This window comes from Elephantulus edwardii, unplaced genomic scaffold (assembly GCF_000299155.1).
Source record: "Elephantulus edwardii isolate Elephantulus edwardi_28Jun2011 unplaced genomic scaffold, EleEdw1.0 scaffold00188, whole genome shotgun sequence".
Lineage (NCBI taxonomy): Eukaryota > Metazoa > Chordata > Mammalia > Macroscelidea > Macroscelididae > Elephantulus > Elephantulus edwardii.
Genome location: NW_006399938.1, coordinates 2,063,375 through 2,089,301, shown reverse-complemented (window position 1 = coordinate 2,089,301; position 25,927 = coordinate 2,063,375). Strand labels below are relative to the sequence as shown.

Below are 25,927 nucleotides of genomic sequence, written 5' to 3'. Positions count from 1 at the left end.
TTCAGAAAAGGAAGGTAAGAATCATACACATCTCAAAGGATGGAACTAAACTCTATGTGTTGAAACTATTGAATTGGAGTATGTTATATTGTATATATTCTCTACAACATTGAAACACATTAAAAAGCAAGTTTGGCTTTATCATCATGTTGTTGTTGCTGCTGTATACTGTAAGGTTGGAACCAACCCATAGCTGATACTCAGGCAGGTTTTCAAAGGCATTTATTTGCATGGGAGGAGATTGCCCATCCTTCTCCCACAGAGCAGCTGGTGGCCTCATAACTCATATCTCTGGGATTTCAGCACAGCTTTTTGCTATTAGGCACCAGAGCTCATTATGTAGAGTATATAATCACTGCTTTTCTAATAAAAATTCTTTCAGATAAAGAAAAGTAAACACAACAACTACTGAATTGTAGAATTAGTTCTCTTAGAACATACTTATATAAATACATTTTTAATTAACTACAAAAGTAAATAAACACTTCATATTATATCCAAAACTTTATTTATGTATTCTCATTTCTCCTTTCTTTGTTTTACTATAACCTTATTATATTATTGTTCTTTACATGTACCCTCTAATCTGCAGTTTGTCATACTTTGGGGGTAGGGGGGTTGTGATTTTTTTAAGAATTGGGAGATTCTCTGCTGCATGTTACAATACCTTCCAAATTTTTTAATTATGTACATGATATTTAATCAAAGTTTAATTACAGTTTCTCAACTTTATGATCAGGCAGCATTAATGGCCTAGTGGCAAGAAGATGAGCAGCAATCCTAAAGGCACGTGGTTTGAACCCACCAGCTCCATGTTGAGAGGAGAGGCAATCTCCTCCCAGTGATTAACTGCCTGTGAGAACTCACTAGAGAATCAACTATGGGTGTAGTTCTAACTCAATACTACACAGCAACAACAACAACAATTTTATGATCGTAGATGCTAAAATATATGGCTAATTGAGGTTGAGATTTATACTATTCTACTTACAAGTTCTTAAATTTGTTCCCATTTTGTCTCACGATCTTTATGCTTCTGGATTTTACTCCTAGGTCTCTGATCCACTTTGAGCTGCTTTTTTGTGTATGGTGTGATATGTAGATCCTGTTTCCGTTTTCTGCAGATAGATGTTCTGTTTTGCCAGCAGCATTTGTTAAAGAGGCTATTGTCTCTCCACTTAATGAGATTTTTTTTTCCTTGTCAAATATCAATTGGTTGTAGGTTTAAGGATTGGTTTCTTGATTTTCAGTTCTATCTCATTGATCTATGTGTCTGTCATTGTAGCAATACTATGCCTGTTTTGATTATTTACATCTGTGTAGCAGGTTTTGAGGTCAGGAAGAGAGATGGCCTCCAACTTCATTTTTGTTTTTCAGAAGAGCTTTGTCTATTCTGGGTTTCTTTCCTATCCAAATGAAACAGGAAATTGCTTTTTCTATCTCCTTGAAGGAAGAATTTGGTATTTATATTGGGATGGTGTGGAAACTGTAGATTGCTTTTGGTAACATTGACATTTGCACTCTTATCCATGAACAAAGAATATTTTCCATTTTGTTACATCTACTTATAAATTCATGGAGTCATCCTTCCATTTACATTTCTTGATAAGGTTCAAAAAGTATTTATTTAAAATTTGAAGCATCTTGCACAAATAAGTAAAATCTGGTGATATTTTAATGTATCTGTATGTTGGAAATAATGTTATTTTATTTTATTTCACTGAACATACACAAATTTTAAATATAGCTACTCATATTTTTTCTTGGTGCATGATAATCTCTTGACCAAAGCAGTTTAAATTTATCAGCCGCTCTGCAGGAGAAAGATGGTCAATGTCCTCCCCTGCTATTTACTGCCTCTAAACCTGCTGAAGTTTCAGTTCTGGGTTAGTTCTGACATGATGGCACTGAGCAACAATAACAACAGCTTCTAGTACTACTACCACAAGGAAGGTAAAAATTATGTTTAGTTTTTCTTTTCAAATATTATTCAATATTATTTATATAACAGCACCAACTATCATTTTTATTTTTATTTCTAATAGTGTAGTATGTCTAACAATTATTGTAAACAACTTGCCTTTTCATATGCCTATCACATTTAAAGGTGACTCTGGTGGCTGAGTGGTAAGAAGCTGCATTGTAATACTAAATGCATGCCTTTTGAATCCACCAACTGCCCTATCAGAGAAGGATGAGAATCTTTCTGCGCAATTAACTGTCTCTGAAAATCCCTTAAAGGGTCAGCTTTGGGTCAGTTCTGATTCACCAGTCCAGAACAACATCTAAACAGAATCTGAACGAGAAAATGTATGTTAATACTATCAGGAAGACATGAAAAAAACATACTTAGGTGTAGCATAACATTGTTGCTGTTATGTGCCATTGAGTTGTCTGTGACTCATAACTACCCTATGTACGACAGCCCTAAATCCTGCTCGATGCTGCTTCAGTCTTAGGTCTCAGACACACCTACCCCCATTACTCCAGTGACTGGATCAATCCACCTCATAGAGGATTTTCCTCTTCTGCGCTGTCCCTCCATCCTCCCAAGCATGACGTCTCTCTCCAAAAACTCATCCCTCCCTGTAACATGTCCAAGGTATGTCAGATGAAGTTTCAGAAACCTTGCCTCCAAGGAACAGCCTGGCTTCACCCTCACCAGGATGAACCTGTTTTTTCTCTTAGCAGCCAATGGTATATTCAATACTCTTCTCCAGCACCACAGCTCAAAGGCATCAACTCTCCTTCTATCATCCACTGTCCAGCTCTCTGATGCATAGCAAGCAACTGCAAAGACTTTGGCCTGTATCAGGCTCACCTTGGTCTCCAGACTGACATCATTGTTCTTCAGTACTCTGGAGAAGTCTCTGACAGAGCAGACTTTCCCATCTCAATACGTCTGTTAATATCCTGGCTGCTGGTGCCAAGAGTGTTGATTGTAGAGTCAAGCAAACTGAAGCTGTTTGCAATCTCAATCTTTTGAATGATTCATCAAGATGATGCCAATAAGCCAAGTGGTGAGAATCTTTGTTTTCATGATATTGAACTTCAGTCCATATTGAAGGCAGCAGTCCTTGACCTTCTGCAGCAAGAGGATTAGGTCCTCCTCACTTTCAGCAAGCAGGGCTGTACTATTCGCATAATGCAGATTGTTGATGAATCTACTTCCAATCCTGATGTCGCATTTCTCCTTATAGAGCCCAGCCTCCCAGATAATCTGTTCTGCATATAGATTGAAAAGGTATGGAGATAGGACACATCCCTGGCATACACTCATTCCAATTTTGAACCACGCAGTGTTTCTCTGCTCTTTTCTGATGACTGACTCCCGCTCAAATATAGGTTTCACATAAGCGTGATTAACTGTTCTGGGATTCCCATTCTTTCAGAGTTAGCCATTATTAAAATAAAAGAAAATTTGTGTTGTTGTTGTTGTGTGTGTCTCTGAAATCTGCTCATTCCTGGGCAAATATCAATGTCTCTGACACACCTACCTTCATTACCCCAGTTACTGTGTCAATTCACGTTATCCAGGGCCTTTCTCTCTTGTGCTGTCCTTCAACTCTTCCAAGGATTATGTCCTTCATCAAGGACTGGTATGTGAGGGGAACCCAAGTTATGTGAGCAAGAGCCTCAAAATCCTTGCCTCCAAAAAATAGTTCGGCATGACTCCTTCCCAGACAGACCTGATAGTTTGTTTTCTTCGTAGTCGATGGTATGTTCAATACTCTTCTCCAGCACCACACCTCAAAGACATCACATGTTCTCTTTCTTCTTTGGTCTAGTTATCTGATGCATAAAAGTTAATTGTGAAGAACACAGCCTCAATCAGGTGCACGTGAGTCTCTAGACTCACATCATAGTTCTTTAGCACTCTGGAGAGGTCCCTAACAGCATATTTTCCTGATGCAATTTGTCTTTGATTTCCTGACTGCTAGTTCCAAGAGTGCTGATTGTGGAACCAAGAAAGGTAAAATTGTTAACACTTTCAATCTTATCTTCATCTATCATGAGGTTGCCAAGTGGCCAAGTTGTCTTCATTTTCTTGATACTGAGATCCAATTCATATTGCAGACTAGAGTCCTTGACCTTCTGCAGCAAATGCTTCAGGCCCTCCTCAGTTTCAGCAAGCAAGGTTATATCATCTGCATAATGTAGTTTGCTGATGAATCTTCCTCCAGTCCTGATGCCACATTACGCCTCATAAAGTCTAGCCTCAAGAATGATTTGTTCTACATATTGATTGAAAAGGTATGGTGACAGGACTAATACACTCCTTTCCTGATTTTGAACTATGCACTATTTCCTTGCTCTGTTCTGATGACTACCTCCAGGTCCAAGTACAGGTTTTGCTTGAGCACCATCAGGTGTTCTAGAATTCCCATTCTTCTCAAGGTTAGACAAAATAATCATAATTATCACTTATATTCTTCTTTCTCTTTGTACTGCCCACCCTAGAGGGCACAACAATAGCTATTTTTATAAAAATAATGCATTTTTCTTTATTCCCCTGAGGAAACATAATTTTCACTAACAAAGATTCTCAGAAAATTTATTTTTCATTGGTTTCAATTACTTATCAAAAACTAAAATGTTTTAAGTTGTGACACTGAAAAGCTGCCAAGACTTTTTGATACAATAATAAATTGACATTGGTAAAGTTGATAATACCTATCTTAGATTTTACAAAACAATAATCTAATAAACTAATATGTCTGTTACTATTTTTCAGATCATACACATGTTGAGTGTAACACACAATTAATATAATTTACAAAAGGCATAATTGGTTGTTATGATTCAGAGGATGATCTGTGAAATAGACAATATATGTTTAAACATTTTGGGAAATTGTGTAATTTCCAACTCTTCAATTTCTTCAACTGCCGAAATAATGTACTAGTTAATTAGCTTATCACAGATGTGATAGAAATAATGTTTGCTTGCTTAAGAAGTTTGCAAAAATGGCAAAATAAGAAAGTTTGGTGTATAACTCTTGAGCTTTATTGTTCCATTCACTTATTTTAATTATTTATACTCCATCAAATAGTACAGACACTCTCAAATGGCACTATAATCTAATTAATTCATCATTTTTAAAAAGCACTGTTGAATATAAGAAAATAGACAAAAATAAGATAGCTATTTTCTTTAATAATATGTATGATATGTTTTGCTATTGTTGTTAAGTGCCATCAAGTCATAGATGATTCATAATGACCCCATGAATGAAATATCTGAGCACTTATATAACTTTCATCGTTTCTCCAAATTCATAGCGTTTCTGGAGGCAAGCTATTTCAGTTGTGGATGCTACTCCTGCTTCCAAGCTTATTTTAATTGTAGATGTATCATATTTAACTGATGAGAACATGAATGGGTCTCTTCAAGAAAGAGTGGTATTTGAGCTTGAATTTATGGTAAGATTGAGAATGAAGAAATGGGGAGTCCATTATCCACTAAGAGGACTATGGCTGCAAAAAAAAAACTTATAAAGGCTTGTTCATATCTCATTTCAGAGAGATTTGAGGGAGAATGGAGTCCATCTAGCTTGTCTTCCCAGGAGGACTGGAGGTGGAAGGCGCAAAAGTGGAAGGGAAGTAAGGTAGTAAAAAATGGATCAGGTCTAAAAAGAGTAAAAAAAATAGGGTTGTAGATCATAGATTGTGACGGTTTGGGACCTGTGTTATAGGGAAGGAAATGAGACTTCAAGGAGCCAAGCTAGAAAGTAGAAAGTGGTCAGAGGGGCCCAAGTCTGAGGTCTCTGGGGAAAGGCCAGGGCTATGGCTAAAGGGGGAAAGGGAGAGGTATGGGGCTTGGAGAGACAAGGTACTGTAGGGTGAAAGTTGTATAGGAGACTGGATGATGAAGTCAGAATGAGAAGAGGGCAAATGGAGTCAGAGTCTGAGGAGACAATCAGGAGGCAGAAGCCACACACTGTAACCAGAGATTTCACAGGATCAGGCCTCAAGGAGCTGTTTGGGATGGGGAAACTCAATGAAGAGTCCAAGGGTATGAGCATTCTGGAGGATAGGACCTTGGTTCAGAGATGCTGGTGAGCTCGGGAGGGAAAGGTGGGAGAGGAGGGGCATGATCCAAAGGTATGGCCAGAGGCATAGGGGCTGGCGCGCTCAAAAAATGACCTAAGGGGAGAATTTGGGAAAAAGCAACCCAGCAGTGAGAGCCCAGCAGTGAGAGAATATAGGGATCAAGACAGAGTGTCCAAAGGGTCTGGGGAGTAAAGCAACATACTACAAGTTCTCGGTGAGAAGGCAGAGAGGCCAGGGTCAGAGTGTTCCACAAAGCTAAGTTCACCCTCACACCCCAAACCTCTGGTCAAACCCAGACCCACCCAAACACACTCTCCCGCTGTTCCATCTGCCACAGCCCCATACTATCTTTAATTATAAGTATTTATATGTATATGTATATATATATATGTAATTATATGTATTTGTGTATAGCAGGAGTGGCATCCACTTCTTAAACTTGCCTCCAGAAACTTTATGAACTTTGATAAATGTCAATAGTTGTAGAGGGGCTTCAGGCCCTTTATTCATAGGGTTGTTATGAGTCATGCTCAACTAGAAGGCAATCATAATAAAAACTGTGTGTGTGTGTGTATCTATAATTATATGTATATACTGTATTTAATTTATTGTTGTTTCTTGCTCTAGAGTTGATTTCAGCTTATGGTGACCTTACCTGTGATAGTAATTTTCAGCTCCATAAGTACAAGACTGTAATCTTTCAGAAGGAGCTTTGGTGGTGAAATGGTTAAGTGTCCAGGTGCTAACTGAAAGGTGAGTTGTCCAAATTCACCAACTGTGATTTGGAGAATGATGTAGCAGTTTGCTTCAAGATATATTTACTGCCTTCAAAATTATATAAGGCTGTTCTACTCTGTCTTATAGGGTCATTATGAATAGACTCTATTCTATGGAGTTTTGGGCTTGGTTATTGTTATTATTATACAATTCTTTTCAGAAGAAAATTATCACATCTTTCTTCTGAGGTACCTCCGAGTTGGTTCAAACCACCAGCATTTCAAGCATCTCTACGTCATTTCTAATTGCCAATCTATTAGCTAGTACTTGAGCATTTAACCACTAGGACCATGCAGGGATTTCTTTAAATATGGCCTAGAGTGAGAAGCTCCACTGCAGTCCCAAATGTATGAGATTTGAATTCACAAGATTCAAATCCTCAAGCTTCTCTGCTGAAGAAGGATGGTCAATTTCCTCTCATGTAATGTACTGCCTCTGAAAACTCTCTGGAGGGTCCATTATGAGTTGGTTCTGACTCAATAGCACAGAACAACAACAACAAAGTTTTGAGTATTTTAAATTTATTTAGACATTGTAGGTAGAATATGTAGTCTTAAAATATTCTAAAGAACTATTAGATAAAATGAATCATTAATTTTAAAAATACTCTCAAAACTTCACTATTATGATTCTTTTTACTCACTTCATAATTTTAATTTTTAAAACAGTTTAGTTAAGGTGGTAAAATCATTGTATTACCATTGGTTCATTTAAAATAAAAGTTAAGTCTGAGCAGAATTCTTTTCATGAAAATTCTTCTGAAATAAAATATATCTTAAATAAATGCTTTAGAATAATATTTTAAAGGTAACTAAATTAGCTGAACTCTGGGTTTAAGGAAAAGAGAATAAAAGGCCTGAATTCTATTTCTTTTGAATGTCATTCTACTAATTTTGAGTGTAATTTGGACCTGGATGGCGCTTTTGATTTATTAACTTCAATTATGCTGAATATCTCAAACAAACCCTGAACACTGGAGATCTCATTTATTTTAATACATAGGGTCTTGATAAAATGAACTTTGAATTAACTCAATTCAAATCGCCTACTATTAAAACATAGTTGGAATTAAATTGTTACGACTCGACGGCATTAAACAACAACAACATGCTAAAATGCAGAATAGGTTGCTACAATAAGATTATTTATGTTCTATCTTCTTTTGCAGTTTCAGTATGATACTGAAAAATGTCTCTATCTTTTCTACATATCTTAAAATTTTAGGATCTTTTAGCAAATTTCAGTTCCTTAAAAGGGACATTTTACTTCAAGGTGGTTGAACATTAAGTTCCTGGCACATGATGATCAAGTCCTAAATATATCTGACAATCTATTACTTAAAATACAATCATAATTTCTCTATTTCTATGTTTTATACAATAATTTCTTTTATTACTATTGTACTAGTTTATTTATACAATTTGAGTCATTGTTTTCCAGAACAGATACTTTGAATCATTTCTATAGTGGTGATGTAAAGCAATTTTATTTTAATATGAGTATAATGATTAGAATGAAAACACAATGATATAATAAATATGCTGGTGCAGTTGTTGTTGTTACATGCTATTGAGTCTGAAAATCATAAAAACAACATTTATGCTTCTAAAATGGGAATAAATAACTCAAAAGGAAGAGAAATTATCCTGAATAAGCTGTTTTGTTTTGGAAGTCTGACATCATCCCATCTATTTGTAAACAGTAAAATTACTCCATGAGAATATGATTATACTTAAGTTTGTGAGTTATATTCTAGTCTTTATTTTACTTTACTGTGTTTTATAAAACAGCTTCATGTTTGGGTGAATATTTTTCATTAGGGTTCCTGATATCTTCATCTTAAGTAATAAGGTGTTAAACCTACAGGAGAAGTTCATGCACTCTATATTTCTCCAAATTCAATTTACAGAAATCTATAAAGAAAGATAAAACACAGTTTAAATAGATCTGCCTTAAAAATCTCTGATACATTTTGTTAGCAGCTGTTGAAATGGCTTCGCACACATGGGGACACCATAAACAAAGAGATTGCATTCCAAAGACTTTTTTTCATTGTCTGATATTTAGAAAAGGATTGTCAAGTCTTTCTGCTTAGTCTACCGTGGTCTGGAAACTCCACCAAAACTTGATCAGCACCATGATATCGCAATCCTCCACTAACACATGGGTGGTGGAAGAGACTGAGATGAGTTGGTCCAAAATTAGTCTCAGGGCTGATATACAGAAGTCTGGCACTGAACAGCCAATATCCAACAGATAAATATTCGTACCTGAGAAGAAATGTGCTTTGAAGCCCTTCTTGGATACAGTATTATCGGACTTGAATTCAATTCTCATGTTATTGAATTGAGAGGTAATCACTTCAGGTACTTCAGCACCACAGAATTTACCATGCAATTTAGACTCTGAAGAAAGGCCACTCCAAATCTCCACATAATCATACTTGCAAACCTATAAAGGAAATGAATATTATTTACATGAGATATGAGAATATTATATGACTGACATTTATCTTTGAAAAAAAGAAATTTTTAAAGTCCCTTTTTTTTCTTGTCCTGTCATTATAAGAAGGGATTCTACAAGTCAAGAAAATCATTCAAATATGAGACAGAGATGTCAAACTAGATAATTTTGCTCTGAATATCTCAAAGAGATGTGTATGGAAATGAATATTTCTGTATGCATTTATAGCACAAAATTTTTCAAAAATATGAAAAGGAACTAACATAAATATTGTTGATGTTATAATGTTGGTTGTCACAAGAAAAGTAGTAGTGAATTTCATTTTGTATATTTGTAATTTCAAAATTTTCACTGGGAACTGTGAAATACATTCTTACAGAGTTCTGGCCAATATTCAGAATAAGTCTATGAAATATACTAATTAATATGCTATAAATACTCACACTTAGCCTAAGTAATTAGTAATTCATTTCATAGACTAAGTAATTAGTTTATAAAATATACTCATGACTATACTATGACCAGGGATCTCTGGAAGTTTTTGGGAAGGAGTCATGTGGCCAACCAAAAGGTATGAATGTGATTAGACTCTACCAGTTTATCTCCAGGAGAAATATGGACAATGTACTCTTGTATGGTTAACTACCTCTGAAAACCTGCTGGGGGGTCAAGTATTGGTTGTTTTAACACTACAGAATACAAACAACATATTATGAATATTTACAATTAGTCTAGTAACAGAATTAATCATCTCCATTATAATGAAAAGAAATCTGTCATTCAGAATTTTTATGTATTTTAAATAAAAAAATACCCCTAATGGAATTGCAATGATTAGGAGCAATGGAGTTTTACATAATTTTTCAAAGTTGTCTCCTGCAAACTAAATTCTAAATAGAATAGCAACATTAGTAGGTTAAAGAAAAAGTGCATTTGTTTTTCAAACTTTTAAAAGAGCAGACAGTTCTTCATTTCTTTGACTTGTTAGGCACTGTGAAGTTACTCTGTAAGATTGTTGCAAGGCAAACAAACAGGCTCTGTATTCAGTAGAATGAAGCAGAAGTTTACAACAAAATGACGTACACTCAATTTTGATTTATATGCAATATCCCAACACCACCAAAATGGATGAAGCTCGATGAATGCCAGGTATTCTTAAGCAATTTCATGGCTACCAAGAGAAGTTTCCATAACACACTTTTCCTAGCTTACTGTAGGGTGCATTTTAAAGACCACATCTTGCATGAATAACTTTATTATATAAGTAGGTAATTAGTTAAGGTTTACAAGGAATATGATTGAGCCCTGAGGTATAGTCTGTATTTTGTAATATATCAACTCAAATCACTGATTCTTCTAATATTAAGTGACAAATAAACTGTTATAGAGATAATGATGTAGTTTTCTATGTACTTTATTATAGCTTGAATTTTTGTTTAGAGAAGGTTTGAACATAGTACAGGATGGTCTCAAAGCTGTCACTGACTTTATTTTGGTTATAAATATATTAGTAAGATTATGCAATTTAACTCAATATTCCATAAGTTATATTTTGGCCCAGGACTTTTCATTTTAAGCAACTAAGATACACAACTACGAAAAGATATCAAATTCTGTAACAGCAGTCTACACAGTAATACCATTGTAAATTAACAGATTCTGGGTATGTTACAGTTCGTAGAGGGCCTTTCCATTATGAATGAGGGCTACTGCTATGAGAATAATGCTTTCAGGGCACAATACTTCATTTATGAAAAACTCACCCATTTTTTCTTGCTGAACACTCTTTTTCTAGCCTCCTTAGGAACATCTATTAATGAATCAAAATGTCATCCCTGACACAACCAGTAACTAAAGGGAAAACTATGAGTGTAAAATCATTAAACTCAAATTCATACTGAATCATAGACATAGGAGAAAAACTCTGATTTCCAGATAATGAAGCTTATGTAAAACTTTTCCTTCCAGTACCGGGCAAAGTATTTTCTTCACTTGAAATTTTTCTCTAATATTTGAGAAAATTATTGAAGAAAGATGGTGTTTAATTTGGATAAAGTATCTTTAACAACATAAAATGTAGTCTTAAAACTCCTCATAAAACTTATCCATAATATTAAGAAAATTTTAAAAATAGATTGAGCTCAAAGATTCTAGAGGTTTATGAACATAAGTTCATCATATTTGCCATTTTACTTTCTTTTAAGGACACAGAAAAATAAGTGTCCTTAGTCACTATAGGTAGAATTTTAAAAAGAAATAAAGTAATTACAAAGAAAGATAGAAAGATACTTATACAACAGCAAAATTACCATCTAAAACCGCAAATATTTTCAACAATTACAGCACTATGGGCACAGACATATTTTGCTTCTCTTATTTCTTTACCAGTGTTTCAAAGATACATAAAAAACAATCATTTATGAGAGTAAATACATCACACTTGGAAGTTTTAAATCACGTTAATTTAAAAAAAAAACTGAAAAAAATTTTTTGGGGGAAGATAAAGACATAAGGAAAGATAAAATTAAACAAACACTTAGAACATTTTCTCTGGAATTAAACCAATGTTGACTATACAAAGGGCACATTCTTAAATGTTCTCATTTCTAGATGTTGCATTCCATCTGAAGTTGGTATGTGTGTACTAGCACAAAGACATTTTTACATAAAAGAATTCTCTTGTTTAAAGATTGCCCCCTGAACAAATGCTCTGTTTTTATAAAGATATTTTCAATTAAATTTATTTTTTAAACCCTAATATTTCTTTTTTTAATAAAGATGCATACATCTTAAAGTGAATATATACAATTTCCATAAGGAAAATCTACTACATTCATTTAAATGGATGTATCTTGTTATGTCCCAACTGGTGAATTTTGGTTTGTTTGTTTTTTCCTATGTACATTTATATGACATGAAGCTGACCCTAGATATTTCACAGTTTTTTCATGAATCAAGAATTCGCATATTTAAAAAAACAAAACAAAACAAACCCAGCATGTCTAAAGAGAAAAATAGATATTTTTCAAATATTTGCTAGTTTGAAATATAATTGGGTAATTTTCAATATCCCAGAAATGTACAAGATATCTAATTCCAGCAAAATCATAGGTAGCTGTAGAAAAGAACAGCAGGGAGGAAAAGAAGAAAAAAATAGAAAAGATAACCTTTATATTATTATATTATCAAAATGCATTTTCTTGTTTTGTAATGTACCTGTGAATTACTCAAATGATAGGAAAAATGATATTTCTTGTTCACTTACTTCATTGCCTTCCAATTCAAAAAACTCAAACTTCATAGAAATTCTATACTGTGTTGGTGCAACCACTTGCCATACACAGTTTTTATTGGGAGGGTACTCCTTGGGCCAACCTGGGGTGGTTATGGTACCATTAAGTTTGGTAAGAAGTCCTCCACAAGCAGCTAGAAGACAAGAAAAGGGAAAATAGTTCCTTAGTTAATGAAATCACCTAATAAAAATCAAAGGCATTTGACTGCGTGGATCATAACAAATTGTGGCTGACTCTGAGAAGAATGGGAATCCCAGAACATTTAATTGTGCTAATGCGAAACCTATACTTGGACCAAGAGCCAGTTGTCAGAACAGAGCAGGGCAACACTAGATGGTTCAAAATTGGGAAGGGTGTATGCCAGGGATGTGTCCTATCTCCGTACCTTTTCAGCCTGTATGCAGAGCAGATTAACCAAGAGACTGGGCTCTATGAGGAGAAGTATGGGGTTAGGATTGGTGGACGATCTATCAACAATCTGCGTTATGCAGATGGCACAACCGTGCTCAGTGAAACTGAGGAGGACCTCATGCACTTACTGCAGAGGGTCAAGGACTGCAGCCTTCAATATGGACTGAGGCTCAATGTCAAGAAGACAAAAATTCTCACCACTGGACCAATTGGTAGCATCAGCATGGATGGTGAAGAGATTGAGAGTGTTCACAGCTTCCGTTTGATCGGCTCCACGGTCAACACTCTTGGCACCAGCAGTCAGGAAATAAACATATTGTGATGGGAAAGTCTGCTGTTAGGGACCTCTCTAAAGTACTCAAGAGCAACGGTGTCTCTCTGGAGACTAAGATGCACCTGATATAGGCCATAGTTTTTGCAATCCTTGTTATGCATCAGAGAGTTGGACAATGACTAGGGAGGATAGAAGGAGAATTGACGCCTTTGAGCTGTGGTGCTGGAGAAGAGTATTGAATGTACCATGGACTGCCAAGAAAACAAACAGATTCATCCTAGAGAGGGTTAAACCAGGTTTCTCCTTGCAGGCAAGGATTCTGGGGCTTCGTCTGACATACTTTGGACATGTTGTAAAGAGAGACAGGTCTTTAGAGAGGGACATCATGCTGGGTAGAGTAGAGGGACAGTGCAGGAGGGGAAGACCCTCTATGAGGTGGATTGATTCAGTGACTGGGGTAATCGGGATGGGTGTGTCAGGGGCAATGAGATTGGCACAGGATAGAGCAGGGTTTAGGGCTGTTGTACATAGGGTCGCTATGAGTTGCAAACAACTCGACGGCACATAACAATAACAACAATAAAAATCATCTTACAGGCACTGATTAATTTCATGAAACAATATATGAGCAAGAGCTTGTGGTGATAAAGGTAGAGGTCCAAGCTGCTCTGAAAGAATTGGCAAAAATCAAGGCCCCAGGAATTGATGGATGGCACAGTAACTGACATATTTCAACAAACAGATATTGTCCTGGATGTGCTCACTAAGTTGTGCTAAGAAATCTGGAGGACAACCATCTTGCCAACTGACTGGAAAATATCTCTTTTTGTTCCCATTCCTAAAACAGGTGATCCAACGGAGTGTGGAAATTATCAAAGAGTATCACTTATATCACATGCAAGCAAGATTCTGCTGAAGATTATCCAAAAATTGCTGGAACAGTACTTCAGCAGAGAACTGCCTGACGTGTAGGCTGGGTTTGAAGAGGTTGTGGTACTAGGTATATTATAGCTAATGTCAGATAGATCTTGGCTGAAAGCAGAGAGTACCAGAGGAATGCCTATCTGTGTTTCATTGACTATGCAAATACATTCGACTGTGTAAATAAAAAAAAAGCAACCCCAAAACCAAACAAACAAAAAACAAAACAAAAAAAAACCCAAAAAAACAAAACTGCGGCTGTATCAGAGAAGACTGAGAATCCCAAACACTTGATCATGCTTAAATGAAACCTGTACATGGATTAGGAGGCAGTCGTCAGACAGAGCTAGGAAACACTGTGGTTCAAAATGGGGAAGGGTATGCACCAGGTTGTGTCCTATCTCCGTATCTTTTCAATCTATATGCAGAACAGATTATCAAGGAAGCTTGACTCTATGGGGAGAAACATGTTATCAGGAATGGAGGTAGACTCATCAACAATCTGCATTATGCAGATGATACAACCTTGCTTGCTGACACGGAGGAGAACCTGAACAGCTTGCAGCCTTCAGTATGAATTGAAGCTCAACATCAAGAAAACAAAGATTCTCAGCACTGGGCTGACTAGCAGCATCATGATGGATGGTGAAGGGATTGAGAGTGTTAACAGCTTCAGTTTGCACTTGGCTCTACAATCAACTCTCTTGGTACCAGCAGTCAGGAAATTAAACTATGAATTGTATTGGCAAAGTCTGCTGTCAGAGACCTTTCCAAAGTACTGAAGAGCAACAATGTCAGAGTGGAGACTAAGGTGCACCTGATACTGTTCATGGTCTTTGCCATTACTTGCTTTGCATCAAAAAGCTGGCCAATCACTAGGTATGATAAAAGGAGAATTGATGCCTTTGAGCTGTGGTGCTGGAGAAGAGTATTGAATATACTGTGGACTGCTAAGAGAATGAACAGATTCTCCCTAGAGTGGGTTGATCCAGGCTTCTCCTTGGAGGCAAGAATTTTGAAGCTTCGTCTGACATACCTTGGACATGTTGCAAGGTGGAATCAGTCCTTGGAGAGGGATGTAATGCTTGGGAGGATGGAGGGACAGCGTAGGAGAGGAAGACCCTTGATAAGGTGGATTGATTCAGTGACTGGAGTAATAGGGGTAGGTGTGTTGGAGATAATGAGATTGACACAGAACAGGGTTTAAGGCTGTTGTACATAGAGTTGCTATGAGTCACAGGTGACTCAATGGCACACAACAACAACAAGAGCAAGAAAATAATCTATTAAATACCTGTCCATTGACTTTCAAACATCTCAGTATCATTTTTTCGACTGTCTTCTGGATTTGTAAATATGGAAAGCTGGAGTCTCTCAGTTTTTTCATAGTTTCTTATTCATTAGTTTAATCATTTAATCCAATTTACAAGGAAGCTTTGGTGGTCTAGTGGTGAGAAATTCTGCTTCCATCTTAAGAGTAGAAAGTGCAAATCCACCAGCTGCTCCATGGGAGAGGGATAGGCAATTTCTTCCCATGTGATTTATTGCCTCTGAAAACCCACTGGAGGGTCAGTTGGCTAAAGGTCAGTTCTAGGAGTTCCAAGTTTGACAGAACATAACAATAATAATCCAATTTAAAAAGAAGCTTCCAGTGTTAACCAGTGTTTATCAAGGATGATAATATGTCACTTCATCTACTTTGGATTTGTTATAAGAAAGGGGCAGACATTTAGAAAAAGACATACTGGGAAAGAGAGGAGAAAGATAACAAAAGGGAGATAATTCATTTCCCATCACTTAAAAAAAAAACACAAAACCCAAACATGCTTATAAGCTTTGCCAAGAAAAAAAAAAAAATCACAGATGCTGTTGAGTCACCTAAAACTATGTTCAACAGCTCTAAAAGCTGCCCTATCTTGATCCAGTCTTACTGACTCTGACACATCTAATCCCCCTTTCCCAGGTATTTTGTCAATCCATCTCATTTCAGGTCTTCCTCTCCTGCACTGTCCCTCCACACTTTCAAGCATGACAAGGAGCCAAGTATGTGGTTTCTCCTGGCCATATGTCCAAGGTAGGTGGGAGGGAGCTTCATAATCCTTGATTTCAAGGAGAAATATGGTTTCACCCTCTCCAAGACAGATATATTTGTTCTTCTGGTGGACAATACTCTTCTCCAGCACCACAACTCAAAGGCATTCATTCTTCCGTTACCCTTAGTCATTGTCCAGCTCTCTGATGCATAGCAAGTAATTGTGAAGACCATGGTCTGAAGCAGGTGCACGGTGAGCATTGCTCCTCACCACTCTGGAGTGGTCCCTGACAACAGACTTCCCGAATGCAATTCGTCTTTTAATTCCCTGATTGCTGGTGTCAAGACTGTTGATAATCATAGATGAATGTGTACACACACAGAGTTACATAAAGACAGAGATCATCGATCATAGTGATATAATACCAACAATCCCAAAATATCAGCATCTTAAAGCTCTATGGGCCAAGGTTTTGTTCTGGCACAAATGAGGTTGTTTTGAGTAACAATTAAAGAGAAGCACACAAACACACACACACTCCACACACAGACACAGAAGGAAGGAGCTGATAGCAAAAAAAGGAGCCAAACAAGTTTTCACATTGACTATCACCATAAACTGAGTTAGTAAATAGAGCAGGAGGTCATTGTCTCTGGAGAAGAGGAAGAATAAATATAACATAAATTGAAACTATACAAGGGAAAGAAGCATATGAAGAGAGGAATATCCAAGCAAGGAATATGTGCAGAGTGAGTCTTACCTTCACAGGTCCTTTTATCAGGCCCCAACTCGTAGCCAGGCTCACAGGCACACTGATAGCTGCCCAGGGTGTTCAGACAGCGCTGCTCACAGCCTCCACGGTCTGGTTTGGCACACTCGTCTTCCTCTGTAAAGAAAGATATTTCCAGAATAACTGAGTAGTTTGTTTTTAAATATGTGAAAATATATATATATATATATACACACACACACTGTTGTTACGTACTGTATAGCCAGAAGTGACTCAGAGCTGACTCTGCAAAGATTTTCAGAGGCCACAAACCACAAACCATGCGAGGGGATTTCCCAGCTTTCTCTCACAGAGCAGTTGCTAGGTGGCGGGATGGCAGTGTACATTCCAGTGTAAATACAAGTTCTATATACACATGAATTTAATCTTAGTGCTATCAAACTCTACTTTTGAGTCAGTTCTGACACATAGCTTTCCATTGGATTTTTCAGACTATAAATAGTATCAGGAGGAAACATACTATTTAATTCCCTTACAGCTATGTCTGGATTCAAACCAGCAGAGAAGTGTGGCTTTTGGATTAACAACACCACAAACTATAGATTACATCACCAGGTATGTATACATTATGGCTATTGCTGTTAATGAGTCTACTACAATACATAACAATCCTATGAACAAACATCTAAAACTTCCTCTCTCCTGTGACATCCTCAATGTTTTGGTATACTAAAGCCCATTGTCACAGTCACTGTGCCAATTCATCTTGTTAGGGATTTTCTTCTTTTCCCAGAATGTGGTATTTTTCCAAGGAGTTGCTCCTCCTAACAACAAGTCTAAATTATGTGAAAGGAATTTTCACCATTGTTGCCTCTAAGGAGTATCCTGGTTGCATGTGCTCTAAAACAGATGTGTTTGTTCTTTTGACAGTCCATAGGATATTCAGTATTCTTCCCCATTTAAAAAAGGCATAGATTGTTCTGTCATTCTTATTCATTGTCAAACACATGTAAATCAATTAACTGAAAATATCATAGCTTGGATTTGGCACACCTTGGTTTTTAAATCTTTGTTTTTTTAGCATTTTGGAAAGGCCTTGATAGCAGATATTGTCAATGTAATATGTACTTTGATTCCTTTGCTGAAGTAAGATAAAATAATTAACAACTTCAATCTTTTCTCCATCTATCATGATGTTGCTTAAAGGCCTGGTGTTTAGGATCTTTGTTCATCACAACTCAAGGCAAAATTATGTTTATTCATTTGTCCACCTCTCAGATGAATAGCAAGTGATCAAAGGCACCTTAATCTTTAAACTGATAATCATTGCTCCTTATTACTTTGGAGAGGTTCTTGATAGCAGACTTTCCCAAAGCAATAAATCTCAAATTTTTTACTACTAGTACTTAAGGTAATGATTGTGGATCCAAATAAAATGAAATAATTGCAATTTCAATATATCTCCATCTATCTTCACAGTTGATCACTGTCTCAGTGGTGAAGATTTTTGTCTTTTTTATGTTGCGGTGTAAGCCATATTGAAGACCTTAGTTGTTTTTTGTGGTTTGGTTTTGTGGTTTTTTGGTGGGGGGATTTTTTGTTGTTGTTCTTGTTGTTGTTATTGCTGTTGTGTTGTTTTAACCTGTGCAGGAAGCATTTTAAGTCCTCCTCAGTTTGGCAAGTGAGACTGTGTCATCTGTATAACCCCGCTATGATTATGAGTCTTTCTGCTTTCCTGATGCTAATGAGTCTTCCTTCTATCCAGATGCCACATTCTTCTCCATAAAGACCAACTTCTCAAATTATTTTCTCACATACATATTGAGTAGGTATGGACAATGGATACAATCTTGACTCACACTTGCTTTGATTTTAAACCAGCTAGTGTTCCTTTGTTTTGTTTGGGCAATTGCCTCTTGATCTAGCTATAGTTTTCATATAAGCATATTTAAGTGTTCCAGGATTCTCATTCTTTGAAATGTAAGCAAAGTACTACAATGGAAAGTGCAAGGAGCTGCATTTGGAGAGTAAAAGAGGAAGAATCAGTTCATATTTTTCAAGTTGAAAGAGCTGAGAAACAGATTTAAGCCTCTAGTTACAAGACTGAAGGAATATAGTATCTCTGTACCAAAAACAACTTGCTGGCACAGAATCATTTCAGGAAATACAATATTATCAGGGACTAATGATGATAAAGGAAGAGGTTAAAGCTGCACTGAAAGCACTGGGGGGGGGGCGGGGGGGAAATGTTCCAGGCATTGATGGGACACCAATTGACAGGTTTCAACTAACAAATGAAATCCTAGATGTGCTTACCGGTCTGTGACAGGAAATTTGGAAGGCAACTACCTTGCCAACTGACTGGAAAACATACATACCTGCTTCAGTTCCTAAGAAAACTAATCCAACAGAATGTGAAAATTATTGAATAATATCATTAATATCACATGTAAGCAAAACTTTATTAAAGAGGTTTAGAAGAGGCTGTGGAGCCCGGAATACCATTGCTGATGTCAGATGGATCTTTGCTGAAAGTCGAGAATATTTCAGTTGGTTCTGTTGTGATTTTGCCCCTTTCACCTGTTACTCAGATTATTTGTGTCTTTTTTTTCTCCCCTTTGTTATTTGTAATAGTAGTTTGTAGATTTTATTGACTTTTTTGAGAGTTTCAGTTGGTTTTCTGGTTTCCATTTCACTTATTTTGGCCCTAAATTTTAAAATTTCATTCCTTTTACAGTTTGAGAGGCTTAAGTGCCCATCAACAAATGAATGGATAGAAAAACCATGATATATTCACTCAATGGCATACAAAGCAGCACTGTAAAACAATAAACAACATGGGTGACCCTGGAGGACATTATGCTGAGTGAGATATCAAAGTCACAAAATAATAAATACTTCATAGGACCACTTAGGAAGCAGGTTATAAAGCAGGTCTGACGTTGGGGGGGTTGGGAGAAGAATAGGGTAAGAGAGGATAAATAATTATCAGATGAAGTAAAGAACTATTTAAAAGAGTATATGATTAGGCACTATATGTAAAACAATCAGAGAGGTAAAATATACAACAATGAATGAATAAAAATCTAACTTTTCTGTAAACCTTCATTAAAAAGCACAATTCAAATTAAAAAAATATTTTAAAAAGTGGAAAATAGCAAAAGAATGTCTACTTGATCTTGAATATATACAAACTAAAAAATATTATAAAAACTAAGAGAAAGTGTAATAGCATGTACAAATAAAGATCATATTATTGGATACCAGGTGTATTTTTATCTTAAATAAAGGTCAAACATGAATGATTAAAACATAAAAATATTTTAGAATGATACAGAAAATTAAATCATAGTTTGATTTGTTAATTCATATTATCATATTACTTGACAGTTCTTGAGAAATAAGTTAACGATATGTCCTTGTTAAGAAATACATTGCAAGAAATAGAAATTTAAAGACAAAACAAAGCAAATTTCAGAAATTGGCTTGAATTCTTACGTTTAAAGTATGTAGTGTTTCCTACCTAAATCTTTTAATTCAGAAAATGTAATAATACCATACTTCTGATAAATACATACATCTGCTTTTTTTTTTCCTTTTTACTCCTTTTTTAACAAGTAGTTCATTTACAACGTTTGAATACATTGTTTTCATATGCTTTTTTAATTGTATTGGAGAGTAAGATGTTTCACAAAGGACTCATCTTGACCTTAAGAACAATAGAATGGAGCCTTGGGCTATTGTGAATCACCCTCATAGTTTCTGCCATACTCACGCCCACTATTAAACCTTATCAGTCACGCTTGGAAGAGTGGAAGAACACAGAAAGAAAGGAAGAGAGATCCATGAGATGGATTGATTCAGTGACTGTGGTAATGAGGGTAGTAGGTGTGTCAGAGACAGTAAAGTTGGCACAGGCTTGAGCAGGTTTTAGGGCTATGAGTCAGGGCTATAGGGTGGCTATGAGTCACAAACAACTCATTAACACATAACAACAATAAGCTTTGGTACTATATAATTGCACTCTCGAAGAACAAATTAATGAGTTAAATAGCAAACAATATCCTCTGAAGTTAGCTCTGGTGATCTACTGGTAAGAAATTGTGCCACAATTCAGACACATGGTTTGAATCCACCAGCTGTTCTGTAAGAGAATGGTAGAAAATCTACTCCCATATGATTAACCTCTTAAAACTCTCTGCAGAATCAACTGTGAGTCAGTTACAACTAACTCGACAGAACACTTCAACAATAACAATGTTCTTTGGAAAGTTTTTCAAATCAATGGACATATGTAATTATTACATGAATGAAACTTGATACCTCACTTTTACTATAAAATATAGCTCATATAAAAAAGTTAAGACATGTAAATGCACAGTAAAGAACAATTTTACTACATATATTCATATTTATTCCCATTGCAAAAAAAGGTGACCCATTAAAGTATGGAAATTATAGAACAATATCACTAATATTACATGCTACCAAAGTCCTGCTAAAGATCATCCAGAAATGACTACAACAGTATATTGACAGAGAATAACCAGAAATACAAGCTGGGTTTAGAAGAGGTTGTAGGACTGGAGACATTATCAGTAATGGTGAATGGATCTTGGCAGAAAGCAAAGAGTACCAGAGGAACACCTATCTGTGTTTTATTGACTATGCAAGGACATTTAACTGTGTAGATCATAGCAAATTGTGGCTAACCTTGAGGAAAATGGGAATACCAGGATACTTGATTGTGCTTATGTGAAATCTATACTTGGACCAGGAAGCAGTCCTTAGAACAAAGCAAGGAAACACTGCATAATTCATAATCAGGAAAGGTGTGCATCCTGTTTCCATACCTTTTTGATCTCTATGGAGAAAAGATAATTTGGAAAGTGGGGCTTTATATGGAGGAATGTGGCATCAGGATTGGAGGAAGTTATCAACAGTCTATGTTATGTGGAGGACACACTTTGCTTGTTGAAAGTGAGGAGGACCTGAAGCACTTGGTGCAGAAGGCCAAGGACAATAGTCTTCAATATGGATTGAAGTTCAATATCAAGAAGAGAAAGATTTTCAACACTGGGCCAACTGGAATCACCATGATAGATGGAGAAGAGTTAACAGTTACAGCTTGCACAGCTCCACAATCAACACTCTTGGAACCAGCAGTCAGAAAACCAAAAGACAAACTACATTGGGATCTGCTGTCAACGACCTCTCCAGAACACTGGAATGCAATGAGTCAGTCTAGGGACTAAGGTGCCCCTAATCTAGGACATGGTCAGAGAGCTGGACAATAACTAAGGGTGACAGAAGAAAAATCAATGCCTTTGAGTTGTGGTGCTGGAGAAGAGTTTTAAACATACTATGGACAGCCAAGAAAACAAATAGGTCTGTCTTGGAGAGAGTGAAACCAAGTTTCTCTTTGGAGGCTAGGATTCTGAAGCTCTGTCTCACATACTTTAGGCCAGGAGGGACCTATCCTTGACGAACATTATGCTCAGAATTGTGGAGGGACGGCACAGCAGAGGAAGATGCCATATGATATGGATTGACACAGTAACTGGGGTAATGCAGGTTGGTCTGTTGGAATCAATGAAATTGGCTCAAGACAGGGCAGGCTTCAGAGCTGAGGTACATAGGATCGCTAAGAGTTGCAGGAGACTTGACAGCACATAACAACAACATTCAGATAACACAACCTTGCTTGCTGAAAGTAAGGAGGGCTTGAAATATTTGAAGAAAATATCAAACACTGTAGCCTTAAATATGAACTGCATTTCCAGATCAAGAAAACAAAACTTCTTACCACTGGACCCATAGGTGGCATCATAATAGAGAGAAAAATTGAAACTGTTAATAACTTTATAGTACTTGTATCCACAATCTATACAATTGTTTTTCACAGCCAGGAGATCAGGAGATTTGGAAAAGTCTACGGTCAGGGACCTCTCCAAATTACTGAGGAGCCAAGATGTAACTTTGAGTACTAGGGTGTGTTTATTTCAGAATTTGACCTTTTCATTCTCTTGCCATGCTCCTAAAAACTATACAATGAATATGTTGACAGAAGAAAAATTGATGTCTTTGAACTGTGGTGTTGGAGAAGAGTACCGAATATCCTATGGACTGCCAAAAACACAAACAAACATAACTTGGAAAAGGTGCAGCAAGAGTGTCATTGGAAGCAAGAATGGTGAAATCTCATTTGCATGTTTCTAGGAAAGGCTATTCCTTGGGAAAAAACACCATGCTAAGAAAGGTGGTAGGATGGTCAAAAAGAAGAAGATCCTCAGCTAGATGAATTTCCCCAGACAGTTACTGAAGTAAGGGCCTGGAGTGTGTCAGAGATTGTGAGATCGGCACAGGAGAGGACAGGAGTCAGATCTACCATTCAAAGGGTCACAATGAGTTGTACTCGACTCAGCAACACCTAACAATATCAATATACATTTTAAAAGATAAGCATGACTCCTTTGCTATATGTAGTACCAATTTAGTTTTTAAACTAATATGGTCAATAAAGAGTAACTCAGGATAAAGATGTAATATGCTTGTAATTTAAATTGAAGAAAAATGTAAATGTTTATCATTCTAGATAACAGCATATTTGAATGTATTTTTCTTAAAAAAAATCCTTATAGATTAAAAAAAAACCCTCTTGTCTCTTCTTATGACAGAAATTTTATTGTACAATGAATGGCACATTTAACAGAATGGTCTATGGATTTGCCAAATGCATACTTCATGTTTTTATGTACACTAAAAGAACTTTCTTATTACCTTAGTAAATATAAAAAAGGGCACATGAACATAAATAGAAGTTTAGTCTTGTATCTGGGAATTAACAGTGATAATTATTCTTTACCAAAAAGACATTTTAAGGATCAGAAATCTGACTAAGGAGGTCATAAATTATTCCAATATGAGGACCACTATTCTGTAAAAAATGGTTTAGAAAATCTATGACCTGGAAATAAGCTAATGATCTTCATATCAGTAAACTCTTTTCTGATTATGAAGTCTTTGTTAAATGCATGCATTACATTTTCTTTCTCTATTTTCAAATTTCTTTCTGTGTTTGTTATTTTTTATTGTTTAATAAAAAGAAGTGGTAGAGTACCCTAACAAAGACCCTACTTTTTGCTATAAAGTTCCATATCCCAGTATTTAACTAAGATGCTTTTCGTCCATAACTATTTAAATGTCTTTATGAATAGTGCATTATTCAACTTTCAATAGATTTACTCTAGTTCTTCTCTAGTTTAAATGTAAATGCCACATTTTATCCCTGACAAACCACCGTCCCCCCAAAAAAACCCCATAAAACCAAACAACAACAAAAAAAACCCAAAAGAACTCACACTTCTAAATTGCTTCAAATTTACCTTTAAAAAAGGTAGCAGCAAATCCTGCCTTGTTAACGGTTCCATCAGAAACAAACTTCATCCACAGGGTATTTGAGGTAGATTTTATATCTTCAGGTTTATCATAACCACAGAAACGCCCTATCAAAGGGCTATTTTCACTGTTTCCATCCCGAACTTCTAAGTAGTCATAAGCACAGTTGTCATGTCTCTCAATCTGTAACAGTAGTAATATGTAATTACATATCTTATTGTTAGAGGGAAAGTTTTACTAAAGTCTTACTGTGTATTCAATGTCATAGAATTGCCCTGTTAATATAAAGACTACTGATTGAAAATGACTCCATTTCCTGTAGCATAATAGGGATGGCAGTTGTAATGTCTGGGTTGTGGTGGTTATTGTGTGCTGTGAAGTCAGGATCGACTTATAGCTGACCCTCTGAAAAATATTCAGAGGCAGTAAGCTCATGGGAGGAGAATGCCCATCTTTATCCTCCGTAGCAGCTGGTGGATTTGAACTTCATGCCTTTAGGAGTGCAGCACTACTTTGTACCAGTAGGCCTCTGGAGCTCCTCTATTATTTGATTAGGTAGGGGAAAATGAATATATATTTATTTCACCACATAAATTCAAATCAACAGATATCAGCTGCCTAAACCTCAAATTCAAATAATAATTCATCAATAGATACAGTTAAATAAAATAGACATAAAAATTACAGTATTTCATTTAATCACTGGTTACTTAGTAGTAATCAGAGTTCAAAAATATTACATGTTAAACAAAGTGTAAGTATGTATATAGGTAAAATATATGAAATTACGAACTTTAGCAATTTTACCAATATATATTTACGTACTACATAGTAAATATTAAAAATCTTGTACTGGACTTACACAAAATACAGAAATGTGAGAGACCCTTTTTAAAATTCTCTGATATTATCATAGTAAATATCACAGTGGTTGTAATATTTGTTTAACAAAATATGTCTCATAGATGTACAGTTGAGCTATTCAGATATGGATTATCTGTTCCCAGCAATAACCCTAGATATTATAGTAATTGTCTGAATAAGCTTTATTTTCATACTTTTCCAAATGCCTTAATCCTGATTGCTAAGTCTGCACACGGTCTACTGGTGCTAATTACAATTTGTTGTTCTGATGCCGTCAGGTCAGTTCCCATTAATTTATTACAGAACGATCCTTCATTGCCCTTGCAATCATTGCTATGGTTTAGTCCATCTTTTTAAAGCCATTTTGTCAGTCCATCTCCTTGAGTGTGTTCCTCTGTCTCTCTCTCCCGTAGACCTTCTCATTTTAAGCAAGTATTCTTTTTCCAGTGATTTTTCCCTTCTGATATATTTCTATGAACAAATTTATTATAATTGATTATAATTCTTTTTCCATTTATCATGATAATTGCTCATAGGTCCAGTGGTGAGAATTTTTGTTTGTCCAGCTAATTGGTGACAATTGCCCTATGGATTCTCTCTACTGTTTCAACACAAAGCCATTTTCAAGATGATGGACTAAGCTATTTTTTTTGGCTATATTAGGGACTATAAGGCAAAGGAAGATATTTTCTGAAGGGACTTGGCAGATG

The 25,927-nt window shown here is 36.1% G+C and overlaps 1 protein-coding gene across 1 annotated transcript in view; it reads right to left on the bottom strand.

The window, feature by feature from the left end:
- The window catches only part of TLL1 (tolloid-like 1), a 374,269-nt gene that overhangs the window by 86,169 nt on the left and 262,173 nt on the right, over positions 1-25,927 (bottom strand). The window contains exons 13-16 of the mRNA XM_006896658.1: positions 24,341-24,536; positions 16,986-17,111; positions 12,559-12,719; positions 9,101-9,281 (exon numbers count right to left, since the gene is read on the bottom strand). Of these exons, the coding sequence (XP_006896720.1) occupies positions 9,101-9,281; positions 12,559-12,719; positions 16,986-17,111; positions 24,341-24,536 (664 nt within the window). The remainder of the gene's footprint in view (positions 1-9,100; positions 9,282-12,558; positions 12,720-16,985; positions 17,112-24,340; positions 24,537-25,927) is intronic.